The 18,324-nt window shown below is 42.9% G+C and overlaps 1 protein-coding gene across 1 annotated transcript in view; it reads left to right on the top strand.

Annotated features, from left to right (window-relative positions):
* The window catches only part of LOC130294272 (phospholipase A2 inhibitor and Ly6/PLAUR domain-containing protein-like), a 35,170-nt gene that overhangs the window by 1,343 nt on the left and 15,503 nt on the right, over window positions 1-18,324 (top strand). Inside the window, exon 2 of the mRNA XM_056543884.1 lies at window positions 6,360-6,532. Coding sequence (XP_056399859.1) covers window positions 6,360-6,532 — 173 coding nt within the window. The remainder of the gene's footprint in view (window positions 1-6,359; window positions 6,533-18,324) is intronic.

Below are 18,324 nucleotides of genomic sequence, written 5' to 3'. Positions count from 1 at the left end.
AGACGCTAATAAAGCATATCCAATTTTCTACGGCATGGTGAGCGCGGACATCATTTCCTTCTTCTATTGAGATTTGAAAATTACTTAAATATAAAAATCTTAATCCTTCCAGTACTTATCAGTTGCTCTATGCTCCAGAGGAAGTTGTGTAGTTCTTTCCAGTCTGACCACAGTGCTCTCTGCTGCTACCTCTGTCTGACTCAGGAACTGTCCGGAGCAGGAGCAAATCCCCATAGAAAACCTCTCCTGCTCTGGGCAGTTCCTGGCACAGACAAAGGTGTCAGTAAAGAGCACTGTGGTCAGACTGGAAATAACAACTCAATTTCCTCTGTAGTATACAGCAGCTGATAAGTACTGGAAGGATTAAGATTTTTTAAAATAGAAGTGATTTACAAATCTGTTTTAACTTTCTGGCACCAGTTGATCTGAAATAAAATTAAAAAAATTCCCACCGGAGTACCCCTTTAAGGGTATGTTCACTCCACAGAATTCTGTGGGTGGAATTCCAGGAGTAAAATTCCGTGCTGTGAACGTTATCATCAGTGTGAATGGGTGGACAATTGTTCCGCGCAAAGAAAGAACATGTACTGCATAGCCGTCAATGGTGATGGCGCAGTGCCCCGCGGTCCTACCGCCGATGTAGCGGCCGCCTGACGGAATCTCTGCTCGCAGTGTGAACTACCCTAAGGGGTTAACCACGAGGATGCTGCTGTTGTCTGCTACCCGCCCGCAATCAGCTGACAGGCCTGCCTCCCGAATCTGATTCCTCCACGATCTGCACAGGAACTACGGGCCTCACAAAGACCTGCACTCGGTACCTCCAGCCCGTCCCGGCACCAGCTGCAATACGCTAACAGTGAGGTAATATTCACACCAACCAACACTACAGGACCTACAGCCATAGGCGTGCGTGCGCACGGGGTGTGCCTGGTCACACCCGAATCAAGCCTCAAACTTGAGGCTCTATCACCTCCGTGCTGCACTCCCTTGCCGCGCATTTGTTTCCCTGCCGATCCAATCCTCCTACACTATGCGAGCGATATCTCCGCACAGTGAAGGACGGACATGCTCCTCCTCCAGACCTCCCCTGTAGCATGCGCGTTCCGTAACGTCACGCAGAGGCGGAGTCACGGCAGCGCAAGGGTGAGGCACGGCCAAGTGGTTACTGCGCAATACCAGCGCCATTACTCTCGGTATCCCACTCTCCCAGAACAGCGTACGGCAGCCAATATCTTCTAGAGGGGATTTTTTTTTTTGTTTTTGTTTTTTCATTTTTAAATCATCAATTTGTAATAAACTGTGTAATTTATTGGTTATATAATTATTATTATTATGATAATAGTGTACGCTAGCACGACCATCTTTCTAGGGATTCTCTAGTTATTTAGTCACCCTAATGTTTTAGTTTAGCAGCTTTATTGATAACAGCCATTGTTTATTTCTTTTATATATATATTTTTCAGATTTTCTTTTTCTTTCCTCAGCCATGTACTCTAAGGGGGAGATTTATCAAAACCTGTGCAGAGGAAGAGTGGTGCAGTTGCCCATAGCAACCAATCAGATCGCTTCTTTCATTTTCCACAGGCCTCTTTAGAGGCCTGTGGAAAATGAAAGAAGTGATCTGATTGGTTGCTATGGGCAACTGCACCACTCTTCCTCTGCACAGGTTTTGATAACTCTTCCCCCTAAGAGTTTATTTCTTCTTCCTTCATGCTGTGTTTTTATTTCATTTACTCATTCGTTCCGCCTCAGTCAGACCCCTCTGTGTCACATATGAAAGGGGCAAATGGCTACTGACCTACTACCTACTGATAGTTTACATTCAAATACACATTGGGGGAGATTTATCAAAACCCGTTCCAGAGGAAAAGTTGCTGAGTTGCCCATAGCAACCAATCAGATCGCTGCTTTCATTTTTGAAAAGGCCTGTGAAAAATGAAAGTAGTGATCTGATTGGTTGCTATGGGCAACTCAGCAACTTTTCCTCTGGACCGGTTTTGATAAATCTCCCCCATTGTTCTGATTTATTGTATTAAACTTGCATTATACTCCATATTGTTCACACGGAGCGCCTGACCTGGGCTGTTTACTGAGCGCAATTCACATAGAGATCAGGAGCAGATTGTGCAGGTCTGTTTATGTATGTGTGCAAGCGAGTAAGAGTGTATTTGTGTGCGTATATGTATATATATATATATATATATATATATATATATACGCATGCGTGCACACCTATGCCTACAGCCCATATACTTGTGATGTTATATCACTAAGGGTGCGTTCCCACCTGGCGTATAGGTAGTGTATTTCACGCTGCACAAAATTTGCGGCAGCAGCGTATGCCTCACTCACTATACGCAAAAGGCTTTCCGGCGGCAGCCCTATGCGTGTAGTGAGTTTTGGAGACGGGGCCGTGTGCCGGCGTGACTGTGACGCGGCTCCACCTGCAAAACTCACTGCATACATAGGGATGCCGCCGGAAAGCCCTGTGTGTATAGTGAGCGAGGAATACGCAGCATGTTTCTCGCTGCTGCCACAAATTTTGCGCAGCGTATAGGCCAGGTGGAAGCGTGCCCTTAAGCAGCAGCAATAATGCGCATTACGGGACTCCCAGCCTCTCACCTTTGGCTGCCAGTTACACATTCACCTGTTATATCAGTGATGTCCAAACTTTGGCCCTCCAGATGTTGCAAAACTACAAATCCCAGCATGCCCGGACAGCTGTTGGCTGTCCGGGCATGCTGGGAGTTGTAGTTTTGCAACATCTGGAGGGCCACAGTTTGGACATCACTGTTTTATATCAATGTCAGGGAGGGATTTTACTGACTACCAAAAAGGCATTATGGGACTTTTATTTTTTTTATCATATATTTTGTTATTTTGTCAAATGTTTTTATTTTATATATTTTTTCATATTTTTGTCATTGTATACATTTTTTATTTTTTGTTTATCATTTTTAATTTTTTTTGTTATTTTATCATGTGTTGTTATTTTATATATTTTTTATTTTATCATATATTTTTTTATTTTATCATATATTTTTGTTATTTTGCCATATATTTTTATTTTGTCATATATTTTTGTTATTTAAAAAAAAAATGTCATCATGTATGTTTGTTATTTTGTCATATATTTTTATTTAATATATATTTATTATATTTTTTGTTATTTTATAATGTTTTATTTTATATATTTTTTTGTTATTTTTTGCTTATTATTTTTAGATATTTTTTTCTTATTTTTTGTTATTTTATCATGTATTTTTGTTATTTCATAAATTTCTTGGGTATTTTATCATATATGTTATGTTATTTTATTTTATCATATATGCCATTTTTACTTTGCAGGTTACATTGTTGCAATAGATATATAGTAATACTTTCTAGTTATACCAAATTGTATTGTATCTGTGTATTTCTATCTTTATTTGTGAATAGACCACAAGGGCCCTGAAGTTCTTTTCTCCATTGTGGTATAAATATTTTTCCATATAACTTTGAGGACTGCTATCTTTGGCATCTAATTGTTAGTGTAGACCCCAGACTGTTTCTATTATTAGCTACTATATGTGAACAGATGGTCAGTAAATCTGTGACACATTGGAATTAAAGGGGTACTCTGCCCCTAGACATCTTATCCCCTATCCAAAGTATAGGGGATAAGATGTCTGATCACAGGGGTCCCGCCACTGGGGACCCCCATGATCTCCCTGCTGCACCCGGAGTTCATTTAGAGTGTTGGGTGCTGCGCCGGAGGCTTGTGGCGTCACGGCCATGCCCCGCTCGTGACGTCCCGGCCACACCCCCTCAATGCAAGTCTATGGGAGGGGGCGTGACGGCCGTCACGCCCCCTCCCATAGACTTGCATTGAGGGGGTGTGGCTGAGACGGCATGAGCGGGGCATGGCTGTGATGGCACAAGCCTCCGCCCAGCATCGCCAGTCATCCAGCACGGAGCAAAGTTCGCTCGGTGCACTGAATGATTTGGGTGCCGTAGCAGAGATTTCGGGGGTCTCCACGATCAGACATCTTATCCCCTATCGGTAAGATATCTAGGGGCGGAGTAACCCTTTAAGAACATCTCTGCACTTTACTTTATTCAGCTTTCCCTAAATCCTGTCCAAGCTGCTGAAAAACCCCTCTACAGCAGGATGCATCCCCCGTTATGTACTCCCTGGTTTCCTCCAGACATGACGCTTAGAAGAGAGGCCAAAAAGTTCAGTCTTGGTTTCATCAGAATCTTGTTCCTCACAGTTTTATCCTTTTAGATCATTTTCATAAATCTCCAGGCGTCTTTCATGTGTTATTACTGAGGAGAAGCTTATTTCTTCTTTCTGCCATAAAGCCCAGATTGTGGAGGCTGCAGTGATGGTTCTGGACCCTCTGGAAGTTTCTTCCATCTGCACACAGGATCTTTGGAGCTCAGCCAGAGTGACCACGGGGTATTTGGTTTCCTTTTTTTTTTTTTTTTTACCAAGGCCCTTTTCCCCCGATTGAAAAGGTCCTGGTGGTTCCATCTTCTTTCATTTCAAGGGGCACTCCGGTGAAAAACATTTTTTTTTTTTTAAATCAACTGGTGCCAGTAAGTTATACAGATTTGTAAATTACTTCTATATAAAAATCTTAATCCTTCCAGTACTTATCAGCTGCTGTATGCTCCACAGGAAGTTGTGTAGTTCTTTCTAGTCTAAACACAGTGCTCTCTGCTGCCACCTCTGTCCATGTCAGGAACTCAGGAACTATCCAGGGTAGGAGCAAATCCCCATAGCAAACCTCTCCTGCTCTGGACAGTTCCTGGCATCGACAGAGGTGTCAGCAGAGAGCACAGTGGTCAGACTGGAAAGAACTACACAACTTCCTGTGGAGTATACAGCAGCTGATAAGTACTGGAAGGGTTAAGATTTTTATATAGAATTAATTTACAAATCTGTTTAACTTTCTGTTTAAAAATGTTTTTCACCGGAGTACCCATTTAAAAATTTTAAAGACCACTGAGCTCTTGTGAACTTTTAGTGAAGCAGAAATGTATTGTCCCCCAGATCTGTGCCTCCACACAATCCTGTCTCTAAGCTCTACAGGCAGTTCTTTCGACCTCATGGTTTGGTGTTTGCTCTGATATACACTGTCAGCTGTGAGACCTTATATCGACAGGGCTGTGTCTGTCCTCTACAGGCAGTTCTTTCTTCCTCATGGTTCAGTGTTTGCTCTGATATACATTGTCAGCTGTGAGACCTTCTATAGACCGGGCTGTGTCTGACCTCTACAGGCAGTTCTTTCCTCCTCATGGCTTGGTGTTTGTTCTGATATACATTGTCAGCTGTGAGACCTTATATAGACCGGGCTGTGTCTGACCTCTACAGGCAGTTCTTTCCTCCTCATGGTTCAGTGTTTGCTCTGATATACATTGTCAGCTGTGAGACCTTATATAGACAGGGCTGTGTCTGAGCTCTACAGGCAGTTCTTTCCCCCTCATGGCTTGGTGTTTGCTCTGATATACATTGTCAGCTGTGAGACCTTATATAGACAGGGCTGTGTCTGAGCCCTACAGGCAGTTCTTTCCCCCTCATGGTTTGGTGTTTGCTCTGATTTACACTGTCAGCTGTGAGACCTTATATAGACTGGGCTGTGTCTGAGCTATACAGACATTTCTTTCCCCCTCATGGCTTGGTGTTTGCTCTGATATACATTGTCAGCTGTGAGACCTTATATAGATAGGGCTGTGTCTGAGCTCTACAGGCAGTTCTTTCCACCTCATGGCTTGGTGTTTGCTCTGATATACATTGTCAGCTGTGAGACCTCATATAGATAGGGCTGGGTCTTCCCAAATCCTGTCCAATCAGATGAATTTACCACAAAGGACTCTAATCTAGCAACATAACAAAATGTGAAAAATAAAAAAATAAGTGTCTGAAAACATTCCAAAACAAAATGCACTGTATACAGGAGTCCATGACCACTGATATATATGTTTCCTCTTCGTATACCTAATTTGCCCTTTTATTGCAGTCATGGTACGGGACTGACAAGGTGCACCTGTGTGATAGTCGTGCAGCCATCACAGTAAACAGAGCTTCTGCGCGACATTATTGTTCTCAGAGCCCCTTGGGTCATAAAGGCTTCCTAGACTACATTGTATTTACATAGGTGTATACGCACTCCACAGGAGTACGGAGCGTGCCCTGACAGCCCCAGCTGTTTATCTTGTCATTCGCCATCCATAGCTACAACAAGCGGAGATGGAAAACCCCTTTAGAAAAAAAGCTCAAGCCCAGAGTGATCTAATTCCCTGAGGAAGAGAAGCATCCTATTCAAAACCCGTTTACACAATTGGCTAACACAACTGTGACTATAATTACCAAGTTGTCTAGGAAGCCTTTATTTATCCAAGGGACCTGGAGAACATTTGTCTCACGCAGAAGCTCTGTTTACTGCCCGACTCGATGCTGAGGATCGCAGGAGAACACGTTGGACGACAGCTGATGACTTCAATAAAAGTGGACATCAGGCATGTGAAGAGGGAGCACCTATACCTGGTCAGTGAGTACTGTTATGTTGCAGGGCATGGTATGATGAATTGTAATAAGAATGCACGATCCTCTCTCTGGAGACGCAGAGTTGTAGCTCAGTAACGTGCACTTATTCATACATTTTGGGTCTCCCACCAGAAAGAAAGATCAGCATTATTAGGTCAGAGCGTGACCCCGCATTTAAAGAGGTACTCCGCCCCTACCTAGACATCTTATCCCCTATCCAAAGGATGGGGACCCCTGCGATCTCCCTGCTGCACCCGGCGTTCGTCTAGACCAGTGATGGTGAACCTTTTTGAGCCCGAGTGCCCAAACCGTAATGCACACCAACTTTTTTTCCCTCACAGTGCCAGCCCAGATATTAAATCAGAATACTGAGGTTTAAGTTTAGAAAAAAACAACTTAGGTTGTAGTTCCCCCACATTAGGTAGGCAGTACGTACCCCCACATTAGGTAGGCAGTATGTTCCCCCACATTAGGTTGTAGTTCTCCCACATTAGGTAGGCAGTATGTTCCCCCACATTAGGTTGTAGTTCCCAAACATTAGGTAGGCAGTATGTTCCCCCACAGTAGGTTGTAGTTCCTCCTCATTAGGTTGCAGTTCCCCCACATTAGGTTGGCAGTATGTTCCCCCACATTAGGTTGGCAGTATGTTCCCCCACATTAGGTTGTAGTTCCCCTGTTTTAGGTTGAAGTTCTTCCACATTGGGTTGGCAGTATGTTCCCCCACATTAGGTTGCAGTTCCCCCACATTAGGTTGCAGTTCCCCCACATTAGGTTGCAGTTCCCCCACATTAGGTTGTTGTTCCCCAACATTATGTAGGCAGTATAGTCCCCCCACATTAGATTGTAGTCCCCCCCCACATTAGGTTGGCAGTATGTTCCCATGTTCCCCCACATTAGGTTGGTAGTATGTTCCCCCACATTAGGTTGTAGTTCCCCCACATTAAGTTGCATTCCACCCACATTAGGTTGCAGTTCCCCACAGTAGGTTGCAGTTCCCCCACATTAGGTTGGCAGTATGTTCTCCCACATTAGGTTGCAGTTCACTCACAATAAGTTGCATTCCATCCACATTAGGTTGGCAGTATGTTCCCCCACATTAGGTTGTAGTCTCCCCCCCCCCCCCCCCCCCATTAGGTGCAGTATAGTTCCCCCACAAACATACAGCCTTCAGTCATATACAGTGTATGGATGGAGGCTGTATGTCTGGTGGCCCCTGCGTTTTTAAAGTTAACACTGGGCCACAGAAAGGTAACCGGGACATCCTTGTGTCCCGAAAAGATCTTTCGGGACACAGGGATGTCCCGGTTTGCCCCGCCTTAACACCGGCACTGAGCATAGCGGATGTCCGGCGCCGGTGGAGCCCATCAAAAGGCATTCATGGCAAAACTATGGCTGCGTACCCACAGAGGGGGCTCAGCGTGCCACCTGTGCCATAGGTTCACCATCACTGGTCTAGACCGTCAGGTGCAGTGTCAGAGGCTCATGACGTGACAGCCCCTTCCATAGACTTGCATTGAGGAGGCGTGGCCGTGATGTCACGAGCGGGGCGTGACTATCACGTCACATGCCTCCGCCCCACCAGTCATCCGGCACGGAGAGAAGTCCACTTTGTGCGCCAGATGTCTGCGGTGCTGACAGGATTGTACAGGGGCTGCCGTAGCTTGATAACGTCTTCTTTTATGTCGTTTTTTTTTTTTTTTGGGGGGGGGGGGGGGGGGGCGGCTTAATAAACAGTTCCACTTTGTGACAGATTTACCAACCGGTTGTACTGTTCCTGTATAGTAGATAATGATATAAAAATTATAAAAGGTCGACGCATCCATGAATCTTCTGGAAGTTGGAGGAGCCCGTGCGCTCACTTCGGAGCCATTGAGCTGTAGCACATGTCAGCCCCATCTTCAGTTTCAGCTTCCAAATTTTTGTCCTTGAAAAAAACAACAACCCAAAAGATCAAGGATCGAGGTTATCCCTAGGCTGAAATATGGCTTCACCTTCCTGTCTATAGTGATAGTAGGAACAATCCTGGAGTGAAGACTTCTGACCCAATTCTAATGGTAAGAACGACTCCAAACCGGCTGGACTTTGAGCCAAGTTGCCCCTAATTTTCACACAGGGTCTTCACAGTAGGAAGTTTATTGATCAGGCAAGATGGTACCGCCTCATATACCTTGTGACCAAAGAGTATTAGCTGGGAACAGGTTTGGGTGAATACAGTGGCCCTTTAAATGGGCGCTGTCAGATACAAAAACTTTTGATATGTTGTAAAGCATGTATAACCAACAGGTTTTGCAATTGCTTTCATTAGAAAATTTTAAGTATTTCATACTGAAAAAGCCAGTCATACAACTGCCCCCCTGCCTGCTTGTGTCCGTGCATCATCACCTATTTCATGGACACACTTCCTTGATTGACAGCTGTGAGCGCAGGGCTCAGCGCTGGAGGATAAATCCTCCCACTGTCAGCTTGTGTCCCGCTACTGTCAGTGAGGACAAGCTGGGAGTTGTAGTTTTGCTAATGCTAGGGGAGATGTGAGCAGACAGCATACTGAGGGAGGGGGCGGAGACCTGCACAGTGAGGCCACGCCCCCTCCCTTTCAGAGGAATTCAGACTAGTGAGCTAAATTAAAAGTGTAATAAAAAAATAAATAAAGGTGCTAGACACATAAATGTACATGGTCAGGATTAGGTACTGAGTGATATATAAAAAAAAAAAATTTGTTGGATCTGACGGGTGCACTTTAAGAAGCAGAGAGTGAGTGTGCACTCACCTTATGGACAGAGCCAGGAATAGCAGCAACAGAGAGAGAGGAGAGTGGGAAAGAGCCTGGACAACTGCATGAGGAACAAGAGTGACCCCATGTCCGTGCCCATAAGGAAGTATAATGGCGGACACGGACCACCAATGTTAGGGTGCATGCACACCACGTTTTTGCTATACAGTTCCCATATACGGTTTCAAGTAAAAAAAAAAAACTTACGGAACCGTATAGAAAACCTTATGCATTGACTTAACATTGTAAACCCTATGTCAAAGGCATCATTTGGTTTAGTCCGTTTTGTGTCTTATACGGTTTTGTCCGTTTTTTTACCCATACCCAAAACCGTAGACTACCACGTTTTTTTCGTCCAGGTGAAAAACTGTATCAAACCGTATATGTTTTGTTTAAACATGGGAGTCAATGGGAACCGCACAGAACCGTATGTGCGTACGGTTCCATTTGGTTTACACCATACGTTTTTGACTTTGCACAGTTTTTTTCTTGGAATTTCAATCAAACAAGTGAAACTTTATTCATAATGGAGTGAAAAGTTAAAAATATACATATTATTATACGTTTTTTTTTTTTTTCTTAAAAACGTATGCAACCGGACATAGTTTTTAAAACCGTATACGGGTTAAAATTTGATACAGTTTAGTCCGGTTTTGAGGAATCCGTTTTTCATCAAAAACCGGATACGGGAACTGTATTGCAAAAACGTGGTGTGAACCCAGCCTTACGCCAACAGGTCTAATGCTGCTGAGCTGGGAGGAGAGGAACATCGACGGCGCTTGTTAATAAATCAATACATAGAAAGTTGTTACGCCGAGCGCTCCGGGTCCCTGCTCCTCCCCGGAGCGCTCACGGCGTCTCTCTCCCTGCAGCGCCCCGGTCAGACCCGCTGACCGGGAGCGCTGTACTGACATTGCCGGCGGGGATGCGATTCGCATAGCAGGACGCGCCCGCTTGCGAATCTCATCCCAAGTCACTTACCCGTCCCGGTCCCCGGCTGTCATGTGCTGGCGCGCGCTGCTCCGCTCTCTAGGGCGCGCGCGCGCCAGCTCTCTGAGATTTAAAGGGCCAGTGCACCAATGATTGGTGCCTGGCCCAATTAGCTTAATTAGCTTCCACCTGCTCCCTGGCTATATCTACTCACTTCCCCTGCACTCCCTTGCCGGATCTTGTTGCCATTGTGCCAGTGAAAGCGTTTCCTTGTATGTTCCTAGCCTGTGTTCCAGACCTCCTGCCGTTGCCCCTGATTACGATCCTTGCTGCCTGCCCTGACCTTCTGCTACGTCCGACCTTGCTCTTGTCTACTCCCTTGTACCGCGCTTATCTTCAGCAGTCAGAGAGGTTGAGCCGTTGCTGGTGGATACGACCTGGTTGCTACCGCCGCTGCAAGACCATCCCGCTTTGCGGCGGGCTCTGGTGAATACCAGTAGCAACTTAGAACCGGTCCACCAACACGGTCCACGCCAATCCCTCTCTGACACAGAGGATCCACCTCCAGCCAGCGAATCGTGACAAAAGTGTTGTGTGTTCTTCATGTATAGAGCAAAAGAGCAACATTGTATGGAAAATAAGGAATCCCTGTATCAGTATTATCAGCCTAAGAAACTCTTACGTATCTAAACTTCAATAAGATACCATGGGGGTCGATAGGTATGAAGAGCAAAGGTCAAGTTGTCAGGATGAAGTCACTTTCTTCTGGTAAAACAGCAGCAGAAAGGAGAATATGTTGGTGATTTTAGGCTTTTTTAGGTTCACCTAAAGTAATCAGTTTGGCATCATATGTGATGCTTGGTTATGTTTTGTTTAATTATTTTAAATCTGTGATTAAAGGGGGGAAAATAACTTTCTCTGTAATATACAGCAGCTGATAAGTACTGAAAGGATTAAGATTTTTTTAATAGAAGTAATTTACAAATCTGTTTAAAGGGGTACTCCGCTGCTCAGCCTTTGGAGCAAACTGTTCCGGACACTGGAGCCAGGCACTGGGGATGTCATAGCCCCGCCCCCCTCATGACATCACGCCCCACCCCCTCAAAGCAAGTCTATGGGAAGGGGCGTGACGGATGTCACGCCCCCTCCCATAGACTTGCATTGAGGGGGTGGGACGTGACATCATGATGGGGCGGGGCTTGTCATTTTTTACCGTAAAGTGTACAGTGTGAAAACAAAAACCCTCCAAAATGTGCAAAATTGTGGTTTTCATTTAAATTTCCTCCCTAAAATTTTTTTTTTTTTTGCGTTCGCCATACATTTTATGGTAAAATGAGAGGTTTCATTACAAAGTACAATTGGTCACGCAAAAAACAAGCCCTTATATGGGTCTGTAGATGGAAATATAAAGGAGTTATGGATTTTAGAAGGCGAAGAGGAAAAAACGAAAACGCAAAAATAAAATTGGCCTGGTCCTTGAGGTGAAAATGGGCTTGGTCCTTAATGGGTTAAAACCAGCCCAGCCTGAAGTGTCATCACTAGGTTTTGTTTATAGATAATTTAAGATACGTGTAATACGTATATATAACATAATAGAGAAAGAATAGTATGGCCAAGACCACCAAACGCCTTTAAAGGGGTATTCCAGGAAAAACATTTATTTTTCTATATATCAACTGGCTCCAGAAAGTTAAACAGATTTGTAAATTACTTCTATTAAAACATCTTAATCCTTCTAATAATTATCAGCTTCTGAAGTTGAGTTGTTCTTTTCTGTCTGACAACAGTGCTCTCTGCTGACATCTCTGTCTGTCTCGGGAACTGCACAGAGCAGAATAGATTTGCTATGGGGATTTGCTTCTACTCTGGACAGTTCCCAAGACGGGTGTCATCAGAGAGCAGTTAGACAGAAAAGAACAACTCAACTTCAGCAGCTCATAAGGGAAGAGAACCGGTTCCCGAGACAGGTGTCATCAGAGAGCACTTAGACAGAAAATAACAACTCAACTTCAGCAGCTAATAAGTACTGAAAGGATTAAGATTTTTTTTATAGAAGTCATTTACAAATCTGTTTAACTTTCTGGAGCCAGTTGATATATATATATAAAAAAAAAAAGTTTTTCCTGGAATACCCCTTTAAGTTAAAGTGATAAATTGACCAATTTTACACAGGCTCTCTACTCATTATTGTATCTTACAATTCTGCTGAGTAGGAATTCCTCTATACAATGAACTTATGGAATGTTACAATTGTGAAACAATAAACAAATGATGGAAACACGTTGTAAGATATGATTCCTGCATTGTCACATAGGAAAATAGTAAACCTCATTTTTTCCTACACGTAGAGCACCCGGGACATCCCCTGTACTGATATCTCTTCTCCTATAGAAGCTCCGCCATATATAGAAGAGTCACATTACACCGTCACCTCCAGTCATGACAATGAAGCTCCTGGGAATCCTCCTCCTTGTGTCGGCTCTGACTGCGACAGGTAAGAAAACATTTCACAAGTCACATTCCTGACCACATTTCTCTTCTGCTTCTGAATTTTTTGCATTTTTAGTTAATTTCGGTCACTTTCACGTTTTCTTGGCTGTTCCTCTGGACATTCTTTAGTGTTTGGAATTGGTTTTCTTAAGCGTGCATGTATATACGTGTTTTCGTACATTTGTAGATTCTTGCCCGCCTTGTCATGTGGTGATGGGGAACACAAACAAAAGGGGAAACGGGCGATTGCGAAAACACAAAGGAGCGCTGGAGTGTGTTCAGTTTACTAGAGATATATAGAACAAAAAGTATCTATATAAGATATAGCCAACAGCTGGGAGTTGTAGTTTTGCAACAGCTGGAGGTCCACAGTTTGGAGATCACTGGTCTACAGCCTCTGAATGTAAATAAGAGTGTTCTTGTTCACTGACAGCAAACAGAGATTTATTGCCATTGCAAATTACTATAAGTGTAATGTATTATTATTATAGCTATAAGTGTATATAGTGTAATTTAGTATTATTATCACTATTATTATTATTATAATTATAAGTGTATAAAGTGTAATATAGTATTATCACTATTATTATTATTACTATAAGTGCATAAAGTGTAATGTATTATTTTTATTTTTATTATTATTATTATTATTACTAAAATAAGTGTATAAAATGTAATGTATTATTATTATTATTATTATTACTATAAGTGTATATAGTGTAATTTAGTATTATTATCACTATTATTATTATTATTATTATTATTATTATAAGTGTATAAAGTGTAATATAGTATTACCACTATTATTATTATTACTATAAGTGTATAAAGTGTAATGTATTATTATTATTACTAAAATAAGTGTATAAAATGTAATGTATTATTATTATTATTATTACTATAAGTGTATATAGTGTAATTTAGTATTATTATCACTATTATTATTATTATTATTATAAGTGTATAAAGTGTAATATAGTATTACCACTATTATTATTGTTATTATTACTATAAGTGTATAAAGTGTAATGTATTATTATTATTATTACTAAAATACGTGTATAAAGTATAATGTAGTATTATAAATTACTTATTTTATTTTCATTATGAATTACTGTTACATCAGTGATCTTTTTTTATAAATTACACACACATATATATATATATATAAAGCAATACAAAATATATATAGGTTGCTGCAGCACACTTATGGTAAAGAACAAAGTAGCTTTAGTCCACCAAGAACAGTGTGTAAAATGCAACGTTTCCGCTGCCCATGAAGCCATTTTCAAGCATCAGTACAAGTGACCGAACCCGTGGTATATAACATGTGACGCTCAATACATAATTAGTCACAATCAATCTAACAATTGTACATAAAGATACATAAAACGTGGACAATTCATAAAAGTGCAATAAGAAGAGAGCATAAGTGCGGAGTTAAAGGGGTACTCCTGTGGAAAACTTTATTTTATTTTATTTTTTTTTAAATCAACTGGTGCCAGAAAGTTGAACAGATTTGTAAATTACTTCTATTAAAAATTTTTAATCCTTCCAGTACTTTTTAGGGGCTGTATACTACAGAGGAAATGCTTTTCTTTTTGGATTACTCTTCTGTCACAACCACAGTGCGTGCTCTGCTATGGGGATTTTCTCCTGCTCTGGAAAGTTCCTGATACGGGCATCAGGTGTCAGCAGAGAGCACTGTGGACAAGACAAAAAAATTAATTCAAAAAGAAAACAATTTCCTCTGTAGCAAACAGCTGCTAAAAAGTACTGGAAGGATTAAGATTTTTTAATAGAAGTAATTTACAAATCTGTTTAACTTTCTGGCAACAGTTGATTAATAAAAAACAGTTTTCCACAGAAGTACCCCTTTAAGGATACTGATGCAGGATACCAAATCGTACAGTATCATTAATGTCAAAGGTTATAAAATCTAAAATATGCTCAATTAATAATATCAATGACGATCAGCGGCGGGGCGGCAACGGTTGCACTTACCCATGTAAACAAATGCCACGTGTGTTGCATCCATACTGTAAGTCCTGTATGTCGGCGTGTATTATGCTTGCTGCGCATGCACAGCAAAGAGATAGATGATGGACCAATCCGTATGCGTGACGTCACGGTCACATGACACGGCACGCCAGTCATGTGATCCGGTACATCACTAGTGTGTCCTACGCATGCTCAGAGTGTCACTTGATACCACAATGGCCATATTTAAAGTGGGAAACCCAGAAATTCTAAAATAAGTATAATGAACAAAACAAAAGGAAGGGAAAACAAAGAAAGGAAGACTCAGGATTAGGTCATCATAACTGAAACAAGAAAAAGATGGGAGAGAGAAAAGTTTAAGAGGAAAAAATATGATAAAAATTATTAAAAAAATGAAAAGATAACTAATGTATGTCTAGGGGCAAAAAAATCATAATGATAAAGCAAACTCAATCTAAAAGCAATTTTAAGGGGCAACATATGCCCAACCTTTGGGGCCATCTTAAATATAAATGATACTGTAATAACTGCAACTCCCCCATTCACATAAACTATATTAGGCAACCATCATGGAGCAATCTACAACCCCATCCTGATATCTTGTCATGGTAGGACCCCTAACCCCACAGTGTCATGGCTCCATGATGGTTGCCTAATATACACTGCTCAAAAAAAAAAATGAAGAAAACACTTAAACAACACAATGTAACTCCAAGTCAATGACACTTGTGTGAGATCCCACTGTCCACTCAGGAAGAACACTGATTGACAATCAATTTCACATGGAACAGACAACAGGGGGAATTATAGGCAATTAGCAAGACACTCCCAATAAAAGAGTGGTTCCGCAGGTGGTGACCACAGACCACTTCTCAGTTATTATGCTTCCTGGCTGATGTTTTGGTCACTTTTGAATGCTGGCGGTGCTTTCACTCTAGTGGTAGCATGAGACGGAGTCTACAACCCACACAAGTGGCTCAGGTAGTGCAGCTCATCCAGGATGGCACATCAATGCAAGCTGTGGCAAGGCAAGGTTTGCTGTGTCTGTCAGTGTAGTGTCCAGAGCATGGAGGCGCTACCAGGAGACAGGCCAGTACATCAAGAGATGTGGAGGAGGCTGTAGGAGGGCAACAACCCAGCAGCAGAACCACTACCTCCACCTTTGTGCAAGGAGGAGCAGGAGGAGCACTGCCAGAGCCCTGCAAAATGACCTCCAGCAGGCCCCAAATGTGCCTACTCAAACGGTCAGAAACAGACTCCATGAGGGCCGACGTCCACAGGTGGGGGTTGTGCTTACAGCCCAACACTGCAGGACGTTTGGTATTTGCCAGAGAACACCAAGATTGGCAAATTCGCCACTGGCGCCCTATGCTCTTCACAGATGAAAGCAGGTTCACACTGAGCACGTGACAGAGTCTGGAGACACCGTGGAGAACGTTCTGCTGCCTGCAACATCCTCCAGCATGACCGGTTTGGTGTTGGGTCAGTAATGGTGTGGGGTGACATTTCTTTAGGGGGACCTCACAGCCCTCTATGTGCTTGCCAGAGGTAGCCTGACTGCCATTAGGTACCGAGCTGAGATCCTCAGAACCCTTGTGAGACCATATGCTGGTGCGGTTGGGTTCCTCCTAATACTAGACAATGCTAGACCTCATGTGGCTGGAGTGTGTCAGCAGTTCCTGCAAGAGGAAGGCATTGATGCTATGGACTGGCCGCCCGTTCCCCAGACCTGAATCCGATTGAGCACATCTGGGACGTCTCGCTCAATCCACCACAGACTGTCTAGGAGTTGGCGGATGCTTTAGTCCAGGGGACTTCATCAGGCATGTGTGTGTATGTGTGTGTGTGTATGTATGTGTGTATGTATGTATGTGTGTATGTTCCAGCATCACTTCCAAACGGCTAAAGATATTAACATGAAACTTGGTCACATGTTACTTATATGTCAACAACAAACATAGAATAGGTGATTTAACCCTTACTCACCCCCATTTGCCAGGGTCGGGGTTTTTGTTTAAAGTCCCATACAAGTCTATGGGAAATATATGTTACTGCACAACTTCCAAATGGCTGGAGATATTTCGATAATACTTGGTCACATGTTACTAATATGTGAAATAAAGATATATAATATTTAAATTAACCCCTAACCTCTTTGTTTCAAGTCTCATGCAAGTATATAGGACTTCTGGTACCTTAATCCACAAGCTCCGCTTTGCATCTCCTGTTAAATCCGTCAGTCCTGCTGGCTAGCCACACCCCATCTCACATGCCACGGCCCATCTTGCAAAGACATGCCCACCCTTTAAGCCACACCCCTCTTAATTTCAGCTTACAATATCTTTATCACAACGAAGCCCCACCTGAGGACGGGAGATTAGGATTAGAAATGAGGATTAGATATGGGGGACGGGATATGGGGATGGGATATGATGATGAGATATGAGGTTAGGATATGGGGACGGGATATGGGGTTGGGATATGGGGTCTGCATATGGGGACAGGATATGGGGTCTGGATATGGGGACTGGATACGAGGATGGGATATGAGGTTGGGATATGGGGTCTGGATATGGGGACGGGATATGAGGTCGGGATATGGGGTCTGGATATAGAGACGGGATATGAGGGCAGAATACGAGGACGGGATATAAGGTCGGGATATGTGGTCAGGATATGGGGACGAGATATGAGGTCGGGATAGGGGACGGGATAGGAGGATGGGATATGAGGAGGGGATTTGGTGTCGGGATATGAGGAAGGGATATGAGGACAAGAGCTTCCTCCTTTGTTGCTTTTCCTCCTCCACAAGGATTAGGAAGGGAAAACCGACCAGCGCCGGGTACTCAGCTAGTTTATAAAATAGGAGGAAAAAAAAAAAAAAACGTGGTCTCAAATGGCTGGAGGTGCTCAACCACCAACTACTGTGTTAGATGTATACAATGACATTGGCTAATCCCTCAACACTGATGTTAAAATTGAGACATTCGCCAGTGTATCCTTATATGAAGGACACACCAGAGCCCACACACCGACACCAAGGTTTCTCAAAATGGCGCGGGACCTACGCTAATCCTACCTGTGCGTGATAAGCAAAACAGGGGCCAGTGGGCAATTACGGCAGCATTCAGTCGACTCACAGCGTCCTCCCAGATACCCTCCAGCGTGACTGAGCACACATACAATGGGAGGGGGGAGGCAAGCTGCAAGCCCCCCCTGAGTTGGCTAATATGGGTGCATGGCCTCACAGGTGCTACCCTAATACTGCCTGGAAGATATTCAAGTCGCATTCACTATGGAGTTTACACACCTCCAAGTATAAATTTAGACAAACAAAAAAAGAAACCTTGGCGTTGGTGTGCGGGCTCTGGTATGTCCTTCATATAAGGATATACTGGCGAATGTCTCAATTTTAACATCAGTGTTGAGGGATAGCCAATGTCATTGTATACATCTAACACAGGAGTGCACCCATATTCCTGTATTGTAGTTTATAAAATAAATATCACTGAAGTGATAGTAATTAATAATGAAAATAAGTTATTCATAATACTAAGAATAATACAGTAGAATCTCCCAATAGCGGACACTCATGGGGAAT

The sequence above is a fragment of the Hyla sarda genome, chromosome 10 (assembly GCF_029499605.1).
Source record: "Hyla sarda isolate aHylSar1 chromosome 10, aHylSar1.hap1, whole genome shotgun sequence".
NCBI classification, from domain to species: Eukaryota; Metazoa; Chordata; class Amphibia; order Anura; family Hylidae; genus Hyla; species Hyla sarda.
Note: the sequence above shows the minus strand (reverse complement) of the source record. Positions and strands in the feature narration are given on the sequence as shown.